At 38.2% G+C, this 18,851-nt stretch overlaps 1 protein-coding gene across 1 annotated transcript; it reads right to left on the reverse strand.

The window, feature by feature from the left end:
• Positions 1–1,140: 1,140 nt before the first annotated feature.
• LOC145781381 (casein kinase I-like) lies at positions 1,141–17,439 on the reverse strand. Its single transcript, XM_082593172.1, has 11 exons — positions 17,235–17,439; positions 16,383–16,423; positions 16,226–16,295; positions 13,150–13,298; positions 12,010–12,244; positions 9,820–9,905; positions 9,277–9,361; positions 7,380–7,528; positions 4,157–4,213; positions 2,292–2,407; positions 1,141–1,271 (listed from the first exon to the last, which is right to left on the reverse strand). The coding sequence occupies exons 1-11, from the start codon at positions 17,437–17,439 to the stop codon at positions 1,220–1,222; spliced, it is 1,245 nt and encodes a 414-aa protein (XP_082449298.1). The 3' UTR covers positions 1,141–1,219.
• Between the last annotated feature and the right edge of the window lie 1,412 nt (positions 17,440–18,851).

The raw sequence follows: 18,851 nt of genomic DNA on the forward strand, positions 1-18,851 counted from the left end.
TTACCATTGATTTAACGTCCACAAACGTTCAATCGATGTTAAAAAGGACAGATTTTTGGCTGAAAAAGAGTGCAAAAACAGGTGGTTAAAAAAGTCAATCGAGCAAACATGTTTAAAGTTATGGAAACGACGTTTAAACTACAATTACTCAGGATTGCAAAGCTGTTTTACTGCTTGGTGCTGTTATGCACCACGTCACGCACGAAGAGTGGAAATCTCACCAACCCCAAATTTCTTGCTAATTCCAACCGCTTAACAAGGTTATGATTGGCTTATAGAGACTATTGGGGACAAAAACAATGGAAATGTTTCTTGTCACACGACGACTCCATACCAAGCAAAAAAGAAAATTTCAGTTAAAGCTTTTTGAAACTAATTTTTGTCAGCAGACGTTGAATCTATCAATGAAGGACTAATTTTGCTTGCCTAGTATGGTGTCGTCGTGTGACATGAAAGTATTTCCTTGGACTATTTTCGTCCCCAATCGTTTCTATAAGCTCATATAATCCTCATCATCGAAAAATCACCAGTGAAACATATTGCGCAAGCACCGAAATGAAACGTTATGTGAAAGTTGGTTAATGGACAGGTAGGTTGAAATAGCTGATTGGGTGAATGGGGTTTAATTGTTGGGTGTGAATTTCCATGTCCAAACCCATTTAGTACCAAAACAAGGTTCCATAGTAACATAACGTCAGTGCTGGTGAGAAATGCTAGCGGAATGTTTCTTTGAGTTGCCCGCCTGCCCGGCCAGAAAAACCTACTCTTTTTCACTGATTTAACTTTTCCAAACATTCAATCAATGTAAAAAGGGGTATTTTTCTGGCTGTGTGGTAAGTCGTACAATCACCAAATTATGGATCAATTAGTTTATCACCTATAAATTTCTGTTGGATCACAGTCTCAGATTGACGAATTTCCGGAGAAAAACGCTGCAAAACTGCGCCATCAGAGCAGCACGTTTCTTCTCGAGCGAGTCATACGATAAGCTTTTTTCTGGCACTTTTAAACGTCATTTAGACGTGTTGGACTTGATTGATAGAGACGCACGTTCAAGACTAGAAAGTTGTCAAGTCTACGTCTGGCGACGTCTTTCGTCTGACGACGTCGAAACGATGTAAAACGGCAGCGTTTGTTGCTGTGTGGCCTGACGACTATTGCTTGGTTGATACGACAAAGTGATTTTGTTTTTGGTACAACAAAATTGCGGAATAGGTTTTCACCGCCTGGTGTTCGTAGTACGTTTCCTTCTTCTCTTGAAGCAACAACATCTGCAAGAAGCAAGAGATTAGACGTTTGCTCAACGACATCACGTTTGCTCACATCACGTTTGCTCAACATTAACGTTTGCTCACGACATCAATATCAAACGCACGACAACCACAAATCGACTATGCCAGGACTGAAAGCACAAAGTTGATTCAAAGCATGCTAGACAACGTAGTGATATGTTGTTTTAACGTTAGCAAACGCTAGGATAAAGAATACAACAGCAGTGATGTAGGCTTGTGCAAATATGTAGTGGTAATTAACCATAGACAGAGATTTGTTAGTTGGTCATCAAATACAGTACTGCATTTTGAAAATTATTTCACACGCTAGTGTCAGCCTCGTTTCAGCAAACACGAGCTGGGATAATAAAAGAAACCAAAATCATTGACGCGTGATCAGGAAAATACTGCTTACTCTATTTTTGAGAATGCTGCTGGTACAACAAGAGAAGCGCTGCATTTGGCACTCGCTTGAACGCGCTAAGAAAGTGCTGCGTTGCACGTACACTCGCTATATGCATATTTTTTTGATCCATTAATAATTTCACTAATTGATATGATAATTTAATGGCTTTATGGTAATTCAACGGCTGAGAAAATATTTTATACCATTTTCGTGCTACTTCTTCTGGCTTTAATCCCACGATGTAGCGTTGCTGATGCAGATTTTTGCTTTTCAAAACTACTTATCCCATTTGCTTGCTACTATGATTTGCTAACTCAAAATAATTGAGAGTGTTAATCAAATTGAGCTTGTTAGCTGAAAAACTTGTTTAATGATTTGAAAATATAGCACTATTCAAGAACATGATTATTTATGTATATGAAGGGCACAAAGGGCTATTTTGCTAAACGTGAGTTGAAACAAGCTTGTTATTTACATATATAAAAATACCAATTTGATTCAAATTAGGTTTGGCAAAATGCAGCGTGTAACGTTGTCTCAATACAACTTGACATTCATTTCACACAACTTTGACACAAAACTAAAGAAATTCCAGTTCACAAATTCACGCTCACTTGATTTCGGTAATGACATCTACGTCCGGATGTTGAGGAGTGATGGGAGCATTGGAGTGAACCGGTCCACGATCCTCCACGCGCGTGTCCACGCGATTCGTGTACGCCTCTCGCGTCTAAAGCACGAAATGTATAAATATTATTTTACTTCTCTAGCTCAATGATTCATTTAAATAAACGGAAAATTGCAAATGAATAGCAGGTAAAGGGACGATAAAGTCAGCTCCCCTTCCTCCAGAGTTCATCACGGGGCCAACGCTCTCCTAATTGGACTGTCCCTGCCGATACAAGCGTGGGTGTGTTTACTCGTTTGCTCACGGGCGCCCTGATGCTCCGCTCAACGACGCACCCACATGTAAATTAGTCGTTTGCATCGGTGCGTTGTCTGCAGACGTTGAACCAATAAAAAAAACGACTGATTTGCTGTCTGGGATCGTTCTCTTCTTACAAAAGTGGCGCTGAAGAAAAGATTGCAGGCGATATCATCAACGACAGTATCATTATTAGCCCACCAATCAAAGCAAAAGGTCTGAGAGTCATGGATGACGAGAGTACGAGACCATACATTGAGTGTTTTTCAATGACCTCTCGGCATATTCCACTAAAACATCGACCACCTGGGGTGTAAAAGGATAAACCTGTCGGCCAGAGAATCAAATGAAAAAGAATAGACGTTGGGCAAACATCCACATTCACAACTTCACAAGAAATAACGTTGAGTTAATAACTAAACCGGCCAGGCGTATTTTTGCATGACTTAGGGGTCTCAGCCTACTTGACCATGTAAATTAAAATTATTGAGAAGCAGGCTTTTGGGAATGAGAGCTTGCTACTTGTTTTTTTACACAAAATAAAACGAGTTAAATGTTTAGTTTCTGTGTGAGGTCAAAACTTAGCTGCAATTCTAGAAAGTATCTACGAAAATGGCACGGTAGAACATCAAAGATTTCCTGATGGTAACAAAACGTCACTTCAAAGCCTTGTCTCATCTCTCTTTCACTTTTCTCTTCAACAATAGTGATGTCAAAGGTCAATCGGCTGACTAGACAGTCCACGTGGTATTTTACTCCATTCTTACCAAAGTTTTTCAAACTCTTAGTAGAGCGTGGCAATTCAGGTCACAGTACCCGTCTGCTCATGATGAGAATCCATGGGTTCATTAAGGCGTGCTACGTCTTTAGTGTATATTTAACTTTCGCATTAAAAACCAGTCCCAAGGTAAAGGTATCCAGTTTTAACTTCTGACCAATTTTTCTTTCTTGTCTCGGCTTAGCGTTAAACAATCGACTCAAGTATGGTTTGACCAACAGCTCCCGCTACACAGCTGAATACATTGCTTCAGCTGAATACACAGCTGAAAGCATTTAGTTGTTCATAAATGAATAAATGCTTTAACTTGACAAGTGATCGAACGGCATGGGGATTTAGGACATTGTAAATTGGAATTGGGGATGATGGAAAATTTATACGTTTCGAAAATTATTCTCTTTATTTTCAGTGCTACATACAATTGCAGAATAATCCAATTTTAGATGCAAATTTTTGTTTAAAAGCGTTTAGTTTTACCAGACTCATCATTGAGACCACAAAACAGCATGGATGAACCACTTGATCAATCGGAATTACAAATACAGATGTTAAATCGCAGTAACCAAAGTGATGTTCAGGAAAGGCTTTGAAAAGTGCAGTATTTTCATCTTCTGTGCTCCAGTCGAATCAATGTGCAAAGTATGACATCAGGCCGAGCAGTGAGCACTGACGATTTAGAGTTGGATTTTTAAAAGGTTTTCTGAACAGAAGTGTGGTTTCTACATTTTGACTTTACTTTAAAGTAGTAGTAATAAATAAATATACGAAGTACGAACCCTATGTGGATGGACATTGTGACCAGTTGAGTCGCCGAGAGATTGGGTTGCAGAATGCTGGAAAACGTAGAAACAGCTTGTGTTAGTATTTAGAATCAATTCTTGAAGTCAGTCAGCAAATCAAACCTTTATACATTTTAACGACCCTAGTCGTTGAATTAGTTAAAAAGGACTGAATTTCTGGCTGAAAAAGATCGCACAGTTGGTGACACACTAGCTACAATAGGTAAATGTTAGCAGGCTAACAAAATCGGCGCAGACGTTGAATCAATGAAAAAAGATCGATCTTGTTGGTTGGTAAAAGAAAAATCTTTGAAATCATGGGAGTTCTGGTGACAGTTTTGACCCTTATCAGCAAGACTGCCACATTGGCCATTAAATCGAATACCTTGATAACCATTTCACTTGCCTTGGTGCAAGGTCGGTCCTACTTCTATCGATTGTATGCAATATGGAATCGATTGCAACAAGATTTCACAACAAAGTATCATGCTGCTGATCATGGGAAATAGCGCATGACCATTTTCATACACAATGGTAAGTTTTCAATGATGTCATTAAAGCATCAAGGATAACGTCTGATTGATAGATCTTGGATGAATTGCTTGTGCTTAAACAAGCAAGCACGTTAAGAGCGCAAAAGCAATTAACAAATCATGAGAAATTCAAAATAGAAATGTAAACGCACTAAAGGATTTTACAATAAGGAAACTTTGATGAGCGGAAAAAAAAACAATAACTTGAACGTTAATGTTACGTGTAAATGCGTTGATCAAACACCAATGGCAAGTTTAGAAAAATAAGAACTTTCACAAAACGTGTAGTGCTTAAAGAGAAGGACTAATATCTGTTGTCACAACCGTTCACTAGTGACATTTGACGGGTTATGAACAGCAAACGGCCAATACATTGTGTCACTTTTCACGCCAATGTCTTACCTATCTACAAGTTGCATGGTAAAAGACACCTTTAACAAATGCGCTTTATATTGTTTTGAATGATTCCATCAGTCTGGTAATTAAATGTTTCTTACAGCCAATTATGAGGAGCTTGTGTATCTTATAATATAAAACGAAAAACCTATAATTAGCGGTGTGGTTAGTGTTTAATGACAAGACATTAGTCATAATTCAAAGAAGATTCTTTGCGTTTATTTTGCGTCGCGGCGCATTGTTTGATTGTGCCTCCATAATTGAACGTCTGGAGAAAAGTTTTCCCATCCAGTAAAGTTGCCCTTTTATATCGTTACGACGTCTGGCGAAGTTGAAGCGATGTAAAAAAGGCAACTCTGTGTTGGCTCGATTGTGTCTAGCCAACTCAGTGCAAAGGAAGATAAAACTAACTTAATTATCAAGTGAAATTGTCCCAGCTCACCCAAACAAAATGTAGTCACAGAAGCACACCAAACATAAAACGTCCTCGAGTCACTGCTTCTTTAACTGAATTAGCAGCTATCCGCACTATATCAAATCATTATGAGGCTGCTATGGTGAAAGTATTGTGGATGTGCAAAGTGTTGTTCTGCGTGATAACGCTGTCTAAATTTTACTTCTATTTTTACACCTTTTTCTGTAGGCTAGGGTAAGGTATTTTGTTGTGCGGCTATTCCAGGACTTTTCGATTGATTTTCAGCTTTTCTGGTTATGCTATTAAAAAGGTAGTCGCATACTCAGTTATTGAGTTCTGGGAAATGAGAAGATAAGGTTCTCATCACACTAGGGCCTAGGCACTAATGAGAGTAGGGTGGCCACTGGCCAACTAGCCATTTTCCTTTTTTCGGCCGCCTTCCCTTCAGCAACTACGCTCACCCAATTTATCACACACTGGGTGCAAATGAGCGGTGTGTATCAACAACCAGCTTAAGCCGGATATCGAACCAAGTTAGCACCATTCGAGAGCCAACGCCATCCCACCGCCATGCAAATATATTTTCCAAAATCTTATCGCGTTCGATTGCACGCACGATGCAGATAGAGTCAACTAATGCTTGGTTTGAATTTGAAAATCAACGCTTTAGTTTGATTCTAGTTATCTTGTAGAATTGAAAACAATGGCTCCGCAATGACGTCAGCACCTCGTTACTGAGACTTGTCATATTACTCTTGTGCAGTCTGGTTATTTACAGTGGTTGGCTTGAACAAGTTGCCAAGAAAAAAGTTATTTTGAGTCCGTGCCACTCATTCTCGAAGAAAAGTCTGATCATCCAGCAAGACGTGGTCGTGGCCACTAATTCACTCCCGGTCAAATTTTCAATAATAAATTTAAACATTGACGTCATTGAAAATATATTCCCAGGCAGCAAAAGTTGCATTTTTTTACATCGTCTTAATGTCGCTACCCAGACAGCAAAATCCACCATTAATGTAATGTAAAAATGGCTAATTTTTGTTGTGTGGGTAATAGTTGAATAACAGCACCTTTTGCTGGCAGAGAATATATTTTGACCACACAAAGAAGTAGGTCTTGAAGAGATTTAGTTATTCAACGTTAAGTTACGTAAAATTGAAAGATTTATCACCAACATGACAGTCAATGACGAAGTTTACTCAGAACTCATTGCCAGAAACCGGTAGTTACTTCTGCACTTGTATTTTAACAAGAATTTTCACCAATTTGTGCACAGTGTATACACTTACAGTGCAGTTAAGAGTAAGACGAAAATGCAACCTCCTAAAACAAGAAAAATAGCAAATAGGACAAAAAAACGCGCCTATACATGCAGCCAGAGTTTGTTTAAAAACTTGATTCTGTTTTTGCATAGAAGAAATGCACCGCTTGGTTTCTTACACAATTCAACCAACTGACCAATTTTCTTTAAAATTACATAAAAAATAATAACTCCAAACGGGTTATCATCATCAAATTTTCTTCGGTCATATCACCATGCTGGTATAAAAAATTGAATTGATAAAGAGATGGTCATCACAGATTATATCAATCTGTCGATGTTGAAACTTAGCTATAAGCAAGCGTTAGGGTCAAGCTTACACACACACCGACAGAAACGACAAGTCTCCAAACAGCAAAATCCATCACTTTGCATTGATTCAACGTGTCTCAATGTAAAAATGACGGGTTTTGCTGTCTGGGTGTCGCGTCGAAGTGTTTGTTGTGTACCCCACAGTGCGTTACGATCAAAATGCAGGAAATCGTATTTTACGACATTGCAAAGATATTTTTGTGTTTCTTGTCATAATGCATAACCATTGGTTTTGAAGCTTACCAAGGCTTTTCCTGACCAGTCGAATTGCGAGTCGTGTGGGTAGCCTTTCCGATCGTACAAGTCTGAGAAGATTTTTCGCAAATACTCGTAATCTGGTGTTTCGAAAAAGTCCAAGTGACGAACGTAGCGCAGGTACGTTGACATTTCCTCTGCAAAAAAAAATCATATCATTAACACCACTACAGTTTTGTCATTAACGTGTGAAGGACGAAAAAGAGAATAATGAGCAAAATGGCTTATACCACGCACTCAGTGCACGTCGAGTATACTGTACTTCAATAAGCAAAATTGAGAAAAATACCAGCCCAGTTGATGCATCTCTTTTTTCCCAATAATTTGCAAGAGATAAAACAGCTACCAAGCAAGCCAACCAGTTGTCAGCAAAATAAAGCGCAAAAAACGTCAAAATCTTAAACTGACAACAAAACACTGTAGTTCACAATCTGTCATGTTATTTTTGTGGAAGTTGCATGCGGTATTAAAATACGACAATGCTAGAAATGCATCAAAACAATGGCTTCAAAACTTTGTAAAACCAACCAACTTTTGAGCATAAATCAAAATTTGACCGAGGGCAATGTGCTGTCACGTAAAACAAAATGCAAACAATATCTTGTCGTAAAATAAGCAGATCCCTGCCATCAAATCAGCCCGTTTTTACATTGATTCAACGGGTGCAGAGTGCAGACGTTAAATCAATGTAAAAAAGGGCTGCTCCGCTGGCTGGGAAACAAAGCAAACAAGACATCAACAAACTGGGAATGTTGCACAGAGCAGAGACTGGAAAATTTCAGGTAGAAAATGGAACCATCTTGCCTTCTTTATTTGAGAATAGTTTGAAACTTTAAATTACTGATAAAGCGGAAAAATAAATTTACTTCAAAAATTACAGTTTGGTGATTGACTTTGTATAAGAGTCAAGACGTCCGCGTTAACTCGTGTAGAAGCCAAATGTGTACATATAGCTTCAATTGTTTGATGACGGTGAGCTTAGCCATTGCACGTTGAAAGAGTTTTGGAACTGGTTGGTCAATATTTCCTTTAGCAACATATAAATATTAGCCGATAAAACATTGTTTGCCGTGGTCCTCTATTTGCCACATGCTTCTCGTCTCAATGTGTTACTTCGCAAAAAATACTGCTACCATCAAGTATGTAGCACCAGCACTCTAAGGAAAGTGGAAAATCCAATCGAGCTTAAAACTTGCATTGTGAAAGTGATCAGCAATACATGTGACGCAAGCACATGATGTTGAAGATTCCAAAGAAGCAAATAGAACCATAGAATCATGTATTTTGCATGCGGTAACAAGGCACATCCTATATAGCAAATTAGTCGTTTTTACACTGATTGCAGACTGTCACGGTTTGTCTGAATTACCAACTCGTGCGGACTGCTATGCAAGAAGCACTTTTTGTGTAGCCTTAGACACTTTATTATTTACAGTTTACACTTTACAGAATCAATCAAGTCTTATTCAAAGTCTGGGATTGCATTTCACATGGCCTTACACAGTTTCCATCCGTCAACAGAACTGATATTTAATGGGCAAGTAATGCACAAAATCCAATTAGCTGTTTCTATTGCCACATGAAAGATCTTTGAAAACAACCCACTATTGGTGCAAGCTAGTTCAATACACAGTGTACAAAAGCTACAGTCTGCAACCAGACAGCAAACTTGGCCATTTTTACATTGACTCAACGTCTGCAGACGTTAATGCAACGCAAAAATGACGAATTTTGTTGTCTGGATCGGCACAAAATTAATCACTAATGTGCTACTTCAAAGCTTTTGTCAAAACTACTTAGCAAACAACACGCGACATAATAAGGATTCTGAATAGTGACCGATCAACGCCGTTTATTGGAAACTGTTATGTAAGCTTAATGTTACCTGGTTGATTTTCACAAAGAACTTCAACCGGAGTGGATCGTTTTGTGTCACCAATTTTCTGATATCGCTCTTTAAGAGTATCAGCCTAAAAATAAAATATGGTTTTGTCATCATCAAGTACAAGTAGGCTGTTTTGGTTGGGGTAGGTTGGCAGGTCTTTCCCCAGGCCAAAGCCGTTTGACCAACCTACACTGCATACGTTTTTTCCGCCTCTCCATCACGTTGAGGAGAGTGGTTAGTCCAAGCAAAGGAATGGAACTGGAAAGCTGTGGAGAGATATGATTTATAGAGTGACAAAGAGTCGACATCGATTGAACGGATGAAGAAGCTTTCGTTTGTTCATTCACAAACGAGAGTTTAAATAAGCACCGATCTGTAGTCTTCCATCAAACCACAAATCGTATCTTACAACTTTCAAATGTTTGATCAGAACATTCGAAAACTGCAAGTATTTATAGCAAGTGTCCAATGCAATTGGTGATGATATTTACTACTCGGTGCCGCGTTGTAATCAAACTAAACGAACGTGTACTCAGTACCCACCTTCAACCCTTGCCATGGTAAACTACCTCGAAGAAAGTACATGAACATGTGACCCAAAGCTTCCAAATCATCTCTTCTGCTTTGTTCTGAAACAAACAAGTTAAGGTTATGCAAAAAATCAACTGAAAATATGACACAATGCATTGTTTTGTTGACAGCAGCGTGCACAAACATTTTATTCAGTTAACCTCTTTCATTCAAAAGATATATTTGTTATACACGACAGAAATGCTGCACATGATTGAACAGTAATTCCCATTCCAAAGTTGTAAATCGGAGGAGGCTAAGCCAAAGTTACAAAAGATTTTCTTTGAAAACAGTAGATGTGAGTGTGCGCTTAACTCGCCTTTGCTAACTTCATTCATTCATAAACTTAACTGCCTGGTCTTGTTTCGGACTTTTTTACAAAAAAATGTTTGCCTTTCGGCTTGTATTCTTAGAGGCGAAGGGTGAACCTGCCCCTACCACCAGAACTGGTCTGTTCTGGTCCATTGAGCCTTAGTTGTACTGTCTCACAACAACAATATAAATAGTTGTCTTGTATTTATTTTTTGTGGCAGTAACATCAAGCTTGGTGAGTGTGCTATTTTACACAGTGGTGAAATTATTGCGTTTGCTGGCCGATAAGCAAATTCTGCAGCCGGCTAAACCCGGTTTTCAAATCAAACGATATACAGTCTGCAGTTTCAACAAATAAGACCTTGGGTTACTTGCGACCCAGCATTAGAATCAATCGATTTAACATTGATTCCATGTGTGCAGATTGAGACCGCCTCATTTCCAGTAATTCGTGTATTAATTAAGATACGTTTCTTGTGACGATGATACATCACTCAATTCGTAGAAGCTCACGGTGTATATGTTTTGCTACAAAAAAACATTATCGAAGCATCTCGGAGAGCAAAATCCGTCATTCTTACATTGATTCAACGTCTGATACAGTTATGAGACGATTTGCCAATAGAGAAGACGTGTTTACCTTGCGCTTTGTTGTGCTACGTGAATGGTGCGCAAGAGATCTATTTATAATGAAGCCAGCCAAATCACAAACACACGCGTCATACCGTGCGCGAACCCGTGAAAGTGCTGTCTGCCAAAAACATGGTACAGCCGGCAGGTCAGTTCTTTTTACGTTGAATCAATGTCAAGTGGCGTTGAATCAACGACCGAGGGCGATAAATCAATGTCAAAATTTATAATTTGTTGGTTGGGATGGATGTCATGCAAGACTGGTTTAAGATGGAAACTCAGCTTTGTTTTAAACTGTATATACTTCATGGAGCGACACACAATCCGTATCAAATATCGATTTAATTTAAATGATGACTACGCGTGGATTTCATAAACCTGGCCAAAACTCAGGAACAAAACTGGTTCTTCGTACAGTCATTCAACGGCTGCAGACGTTGAAACAATGCAAAAACATTTTGACAATTGAGATGGTTCGAAAAAAGATAACACAAAAGCAAGCCTTGCCGTTGCAGCTGTGGCAAACCTGAAGTGACTTTAATCTTGGAAAGCAACATGGATGAAGATTGAAAGTTTGATTAACGATGTGAGAACAAAAGAAAAGCAAGAGGACAAATTGTCGTAAGATAGAAGTTCTGTCGACGGCGCTTTTCGAGTTAACAAAAATATCACACTATTGCAATAAACAAATCCATTATGGAAAGAACACTGGACAACAATATTAGTGTGGTTAAAAGTTAACTTTTTCCCTCTAATTTCTGTCTATTATTGCGTCTAAACAGAGATTGTGGAAGAGCACTTCAATTCAATTTAGAAGTGAAACTTTGCAGATGACAAAAATGTTCACTTTACTTGCACAATTATTTATTATCAACAAAAGCTGTCCAACAGACTGTTCAAACGTGAAATGATTTCTTGCACCATAATCAATACAAGTAAAAATCTCCAAAGCAGTAGAACTGACTTGAAGACGTTGCATTATCTCCAAGTAAACAAGACAAAACTGCTAATCAAAAAACAAGCTCAATCAAGAAACAAGTCTTTGACTGTTTGCCCGAGGCATAGTACTCAACTAACAAAAGTTATTTTGCGATCAGTAACAAAAAAACTACCACACGAAAACACATAACTTGTATTACGGCAAAGTTATTTGACGTTGACAGTACCACAGCAATTCAAAAACAGTAGAACAAAAGGTGCCAAATAAGACAACTGGCTTACCCTTTCCGAGATGAGTATTGGTGCTCATGTATCGAGCGGTTCCGGTGAGACTTTTGTGTTCTCGGTAGGGGATGTGCTTCTTTGTTTCAGAGTCTACGTATTCTTTTGCTAATCCATAGTCAATGATATTGATGGTATTCTCATTTGGAGTGCCTACACGACCGATCAGGAAATTCTCCGGCTTCACGTCCCGATAGATGAGGTGCTTCGAGTGAACGTACTCAATTCTTTTAAGCTTAAAAGAAAAACGTTTGTTTAAAAATTCCATGTTTCACGAAGTGTTGCATTACTTCGATACTCGATAATCGTGGGCATATTTACTTGTCAGAGCGGAACCGAATTTAACCACCACGGTGGAACAAAAAAATGTTTGTGGTTTTGTCATAACTGTTGCACTTGTGCTGACTTTGAGTGGTCAAGGACTTGGATGAGTGGACAAGAAGGCAAAGAAGCCAATCTTCATCATGGGACATAAATTCTGAATCCGATCAAATTTTTTCAATATATTCCAAGCTTGCCCTCAGTTAATAAGTTTATAAAGCTAATATCACTATTCACTAGTCCAATAGAATCTATGAATAGTACATCATACAAATCAGGCAAAATCGACTCTTCTAGTGTCGGATAAGTCAAAAGCGGATAAAGTTTAGCATTTCCCAATCTTAAATTCCTACTTGCCATTATGAGCAAATGCATCTTTAAAACTGAATGCTTAAAATAATGACACATTTTATCTAAAAAAGAGAGATTTAAAAACCTTGAGTACGGCAGCAAAACAGTATCACATTTATTGAAGTTGGTAAAACTGCTTCTTATGCAACCTTATACGTTTTGATGATGAAATCAAACCGAATGCCAAGACAAACTTGAAAAATATGGTTGCTCATAATACACAACACAAGTATTCCACTATGAAACAGCACGACTCCTGTACACGGTTAAATATTGAAATAAAGTAATAAACATAATGTAACTTAATGTGTAAAAATCGTCAGGCCACATCAAAAGCTAAAACTGGTGAAGTAAAAAACCAAAGTGCAACATCTGCACAGCATTGTGTTAGAGCAATGTGAAGAAAGCTGTAACAATGTTAAGTATATAATATATACCAGACTGCTTTCTTATTTCCAGATGTCTCACCAATTGTATTGCAATCATAAGAACCGTTTTCAAAGAGAAAGTCCTGTCACAGAGATCGAACAGATCCTCTAAGCTTGGACCCAGCAGCTCCATGACCATAGCATTATTTCTTCCACATGGTCCAAAGTAATACACTTGAGGAATTCCTTCTGCAATGGAAATTTGAATACAACTTATATATAGGCTTCAGATAGTAATAACTATATTTGATTTAATTCGCTCTGCTTTGCCTTTTTGCTTGGCATTGAGCACTTTTTGTAGTATTAATAGTTTTCATTGTTTCAACTTATATATATTATACTTTATCAACATTAATTTTTTTTTTGCAACAATTTCATCACCCGGACATTTTCTACCTGTTTTGCTTTCAAAATATCTTTCAACTTCAACTATTTGCTTCTTCAGGTGCATGATTGAATGTAGCTGCTGTCTGCACCAGTGCTGATGGAGCACTATGCAATTCCAAATAACTTTTATGAGGAATTAGTACCAGTGATTGTTCTATGTAATTTGCAAAGTTTTTTTGACAATAAGAATGTATTGACAAAACTGCACATTATCTTCACAGAAAAGAGTAACTGCAGATACAGCAGATCCACTAATCGTAGGATAAAAACACCATCTTAACCACTCAACGTCTGTCAATAGCGGTTTCCACCTAAAGCTTCTTAGTTTTGAAATCGAAGCAGATATGTTTCGTCACATAGGTTCAAAGCAAGCAAATATGTAATCATCTTAGAATACAGGAAGTGAAGTGAAATTCAGAGCCCAGTCTTGTGTAAATACAATTATTACAGGCCTCGAAATTCACGGCGGACACGGCGGTCATGTCCGCCGTCACAGCATGTGATGTCCGCGGGAAGTACCATCTAGATCGGTCATATTTGTCCGCCGAGAAATAACACGGGAACTAGCGATACAAATCGTCATTGCATAGCACGAACAATTGTTGCGAGAATATAATTTCCCGCGCATTCTAGCGCGCATCTAGAAAATGTGAATACTGTATCTCTCACCCAGACAACAAAATCTATCATTCTTACATTAATTCAATGTAGACGCAGACGTTGAATCAATGTAAAAAGGATAAATTTTGTTGACTGGGTAGCTTCCATTCAAGCAGGAAAACTTTCGATTTATACGTTGCTTCAACGATTGATGACATTGAATCATCGTAACAAAGGTGAATTCTTCGCTAACAATCGATGGGAGTACCGGTACTTCCACACTAAGCAGTGCAACTTTGTTCAAGTTTTGCGTCACAATGCCTGGCTTTGATCTCCGAGTAATATTGATAAGGCAAGGTTGGATACAAAATTAGATTATACGAGTTCGGTAGGCTATTACAGCAAAATTTGTTAAGTTTTGGTATTACAATAAGAAAAGACCCAGGGAAAATTCACTTTCGCTCACATGACACGCAAAAATAAACTTAAAAAAAAAAGCCTGTGAAATGTTGCACAGCAGAAAATAGTAGCGTTAGTGTAGAAGTTTTTCTGACTCGTGCCCAGAGCATTGTGACGCAAGAAGCCACACGACCTCGTTCAGTAGAAGTTAATCAGTTATGCGGCGTTTTGAGCAGGTACACGGCGCTTTGACTCATCAAGCGCACGTCTTTCCGAGTGACTTCGATGAAATTTTAAAATGCATTCTAAACCGTAGCTATAGTTCTCAAATGGCGAAGAATTTTCAAGATAAAGTGATTAAGCATGACGATCGACGCAAAAACTGGTGTGTCCGCCGTGAGACTTAATTTGTCCGCCGAGATAGCTGCTCAGACCGGACACGTTTGTCCGCCGTCAACAAAAACGAATTTCGAGGCCTGTATTATCACTATTACCATAGCTTAAAAATCAGTTCAGGGCAAGGCAAAAAGCTTCATATTGCCATGATATGATTCAGCTATTAATACAAACTTTGCATTTTTTGATGGAGCAAGACATAGTTTCAATGACTTGTTGCTGAGTTTCAGTTATCTGATTTTACAGGTGTGGCAACTGAACCCACCCTGTGTGGTTTACTTTTAAGAACCAATTCTTTACATATTTTGTATAAAACTAGATTTACGGTAGGCTAGCCTAGTTAATAAGAATAAATTACCGGTGGCCGGTCGATTGGTCGACAAACATTTGGTCGACAGACATTTGGTCGACAGGACGTTTGGTCGACCAGAATGGCCCATTTCGGTGAGTCCGATTCGGTGAGTCCGATCCCTTAACGGGGGATTTTTTCAATTTTTTTTTTTAATTATTGGGTACCGTAGCCTAATTATCATTGCCGTTTTAGGGTTAGGGGTTTGGGGTTAGAAGTTAGGAACTCACCGAATCAGACTCACCGAATCGGACTCACTGAATCGGACTCACCGAATAGTAGCAGACCCTTGGTTGACAGACAATTGGTCGACAGACATTTGGTCGACAGGACATTTGGTCGACAAGACATTTGGTCGACAAGACATTTGGTCGACAAGACATTTGGTCGACAGACATTTGGTCGACAGACATTTGGTCGACAGACATTTGGTCGACAAGACATTTGGTCGACAGGACATTTAGGTTAGAGTTAGGTTAGGGTTAAGGTTAGTTAACCCTAACCCTAAATTGAATCGTTCTGTCGACCAAATGTCTGTTGACCAAACGTCTGTCGACCAAACGTCCTATCGACCAAATGACTGTCGACCAAATGTCCTGTCGACCAAACGTACTGTCGACCAAATGTCCTGTCGACCAAATGTCCTGTCGACCAAATGTCCTGTCGACCAAATGTCCTGTAGACCAAATGTCTTGTCGACCAAATGTCTGTCGAATAAATGTCCTGTCGACCAAATGTCCTGTCGACCAAATGTCTTGTCGACCAAATGTCTGTCCAATAAACGTCCTGTCGACCAAATGACTGTCGGCCAAATGTCTGTCAACCAATTGACCGGGTACCAAATTACCAAGAGCATGTAGCTCCTACCACATGAAATGAAAATGACACGATTGTATAGCACTTTTTCCATGTAAGAATAAAAAAATATCCAAAAAGGCATTACTAAGCCTAAAAATGAAGGCAACAAGTCAGAAATAGAATTTACCAGTAGTGCCCAGCTGTTTGTAGTATCTGTATTCCAAATGAAGTTGTGGTGCTCGAGATTTCACAGGTTCCTAAAAATGAACATCCTCACTTTGAAAATATTTATGGCACCTCAAAAACTTTCTGCTTAAAATTATTGCACTGACACAAAAACTTACCAGTTTTATTGCAATGTGTTCATTGTTGTAAAGATTCTTGCCTGTGAAAAACATCGATAATTTTTTAATACAAACAAAATCGATTAATTGCATACTGCTCAAACATATCAATTGTTTTATTGCAGTAACGTCCAAAACCCAAGGTTATTTAATTTTAAGTAAACCGTATCGTATATTGTACCACATACCAATTACACACAACATAGTGCGAAACAAAATATGAGTCACCAGAATAATGCTTCTAATGCTACATTGTTTTTTTTAAAGAAAACCAGGGCAGTAAACACAAAAGCAGTCAGAGTTTGTATTGTGATGTCAGCAGAGATGTTTACAGATAAAATAAATAAATTGCAAGAAATGCTTTAATTGTGCAATATTCTCTGGGACGATCATTGACAATACATTGTGCAGATCACAGCACTAATACACTCCCCCAAGTTCAACCAGAATTGGAAACAGTTGTAGGATTGTGCTATACAGTTGTAATACCCATTGCAGAGTTAGCATACACGCACTGTGACGCACATTGCTAAAAACAACGCTCATTTAAATAAACCTTTTTCTTAACCAAATTGGTTGAACACATTAATTGGACAATCATATTACAATGCCTGACAAATAAAATTTTATACAATCAGCCAATTTTGTGTATATTTATACAGCGTTTGAATTGATTACAGACTTGGATTAGGTAGCCTAGCAAATTATATAAAAGTTGCTTAAATTTTTTTTTAAGTCCATAGTTGTAACACTGGCTTACCGGGTAAACACAGTACGTAATGTGGTTATTTTAAAAACAACAAAACTAACACTTTTGCAACATTTGAAAAATTCTTACAACTTCAATCTAACCTATTCGTAACTCTCCAAAATTTCCACATCCTATTTTTTTTCCAACACGAAAATTTGGTCCAACCATACTGCAGGGTGGTGTACTAGTTCGACGATAAGAGTCTGAATGAGCAGATCTTCCCACACCACGGTCTCCATGGTGACCTCTGCTCATTCCTGTCATACCATGATCACGACGAAAACCACTGTTTCCTTTTCCTTGCATATTACTTTTTTTAACGAAATGTCATGAAAAGATTTAAATGTGGCAAGTCACTCTAACAAGTTATTGAAAAAAACTGAGCAAACACAGCATGGTGAAATGTTTTAGCTATAAACATTCTGAAAAAAACAAAAACATAAAACACTGTAGGGGTGTACAAACCATGATCTGAGGGCCAAATGTAGGCTGCAAGCTTAAACTTTTTGGCTTGCAGAAAGGTTTGGAATTATTTAAATAATGTGTGGCCCGCCAGACGATTTTCATTTGTGTCTCAAGTTTGCCACATTTAGTAAATGTTATTTTTGTTTGGTAACCCGACAAGTTCAATCAGTGTGAAATCAAGCAAACAAATTTTTTACCTACATTTCTTGTGTAGTTACATCTTTTGGTTGCTGTTACATATTATCTGTGGTAGCTTATTTCTATTCGATCACAGTTTGCACACCCCTGCTGTAGGCTATTCCAATTCACCGCTACCTTCAGTAAAACAAAGGTTGATACTACCAGCCTTTAGACTATATCGATGGTCGAAAACAAAAAAGTCATAAGTGACATTTTGAGTAATTCCCTTTTTTGCATTTTCAAAACCTATGCACTTAGGGCTATCTACTACTATTTTAGTACTATAGTTACAGATATTAATGCTCAAAGTAAAAGCATTAACAAAATTCAAAAAAGAAAATTGTTTTTTTGCCTTTTACTCCAAAGAATAAAAATGCACTTACGACTTTTTTGTTTTCGACCGTCGATATAGTCTAGGTATCCATAATCCATATGGTCGCAAGTTATGTGCCATTTATACTAACACAGTAGTTATGACATAAATTGCATATGCCAAATAACAGATCATCTTCTCTCATAGCTCAGTGGTTCAGCACCTTACTTAAGATCAACTGGCACTGGTTCGGCTCTACTGTAGAAGTACGTGCGATTGAACAACGCATTTCATGACTACCGGTACTCTTCATTCTGTGGCACCTATAGGATGTAATAATTAACAGACAATAACACTTTAACAAAGGAGAGTTAGCTGCTCCTAATTCTACAATAAGATTAATCTTATTCCGTGAGGTGAGTTTCATCTCTCCAACAAAACCGGTTATAGCTTATTGAGCTGGCCTACAAAAATGGTAACTAACCTAACGTTTTTAATTTTCAACACAGATAAACAAATTTAATTATTTGGACTTAGCTGCATTGCGAGTACGGTACCGTACCGTATGCGTTCTTCTGCCCAATTATACGGTAGGCACTTACCGTACATGCTTAAATCATAGACTGCAGACACTGTCTGTTAAGGTGGGGCGATTTCTCCATTTATCATATAAATTTGAACATAGGTGCCACTTTACCTTCTAAACATTTCCTCAAAGTTTAAAATCGTTTTGTGCACAGCAACCCATTACCCCAATGAC

The sequence above is a fragment of the Aplidium turbinatum genome, chromosome 12 (assembly GCF_918807975.1).
Source record: "Aplidium turbinatum chromosome 12, kaAplTurb1.1, whole genome shotgun sequence".
Lineage (NCBI taxonomy): Eukaryota > Metazoa > Chordata > Ascidiacea > Aplousobranchia > Polyclinidae > Aplidium > Aplidium turbinatum.

Excerpts from the sequence above, each read along its gene's own strand:
- LOC145781381 (XM_082593172.1), bottom strand. The coding sequence starts at position 17,439 with ATGCAAGGAAAAGGAAACAGTGGTTTTCGTCGTGATCATGGTATGACA. Across the intron at positions 12,245-13,149 it reads TTATGATTGCAATACAATTG|CTTAAAAGAATTGAGTACGT; the intron begins GTGAGACATCTG and ends TTTTCTTTTAAG. Across the intron at positions 2,408-4,156 it reads ACAATGTCCATCCACATAGG|ACGCGAGAGGCGTACACGAA; the intron begins GTTCGTACTTCG and ends TTCGTGCTTTAG.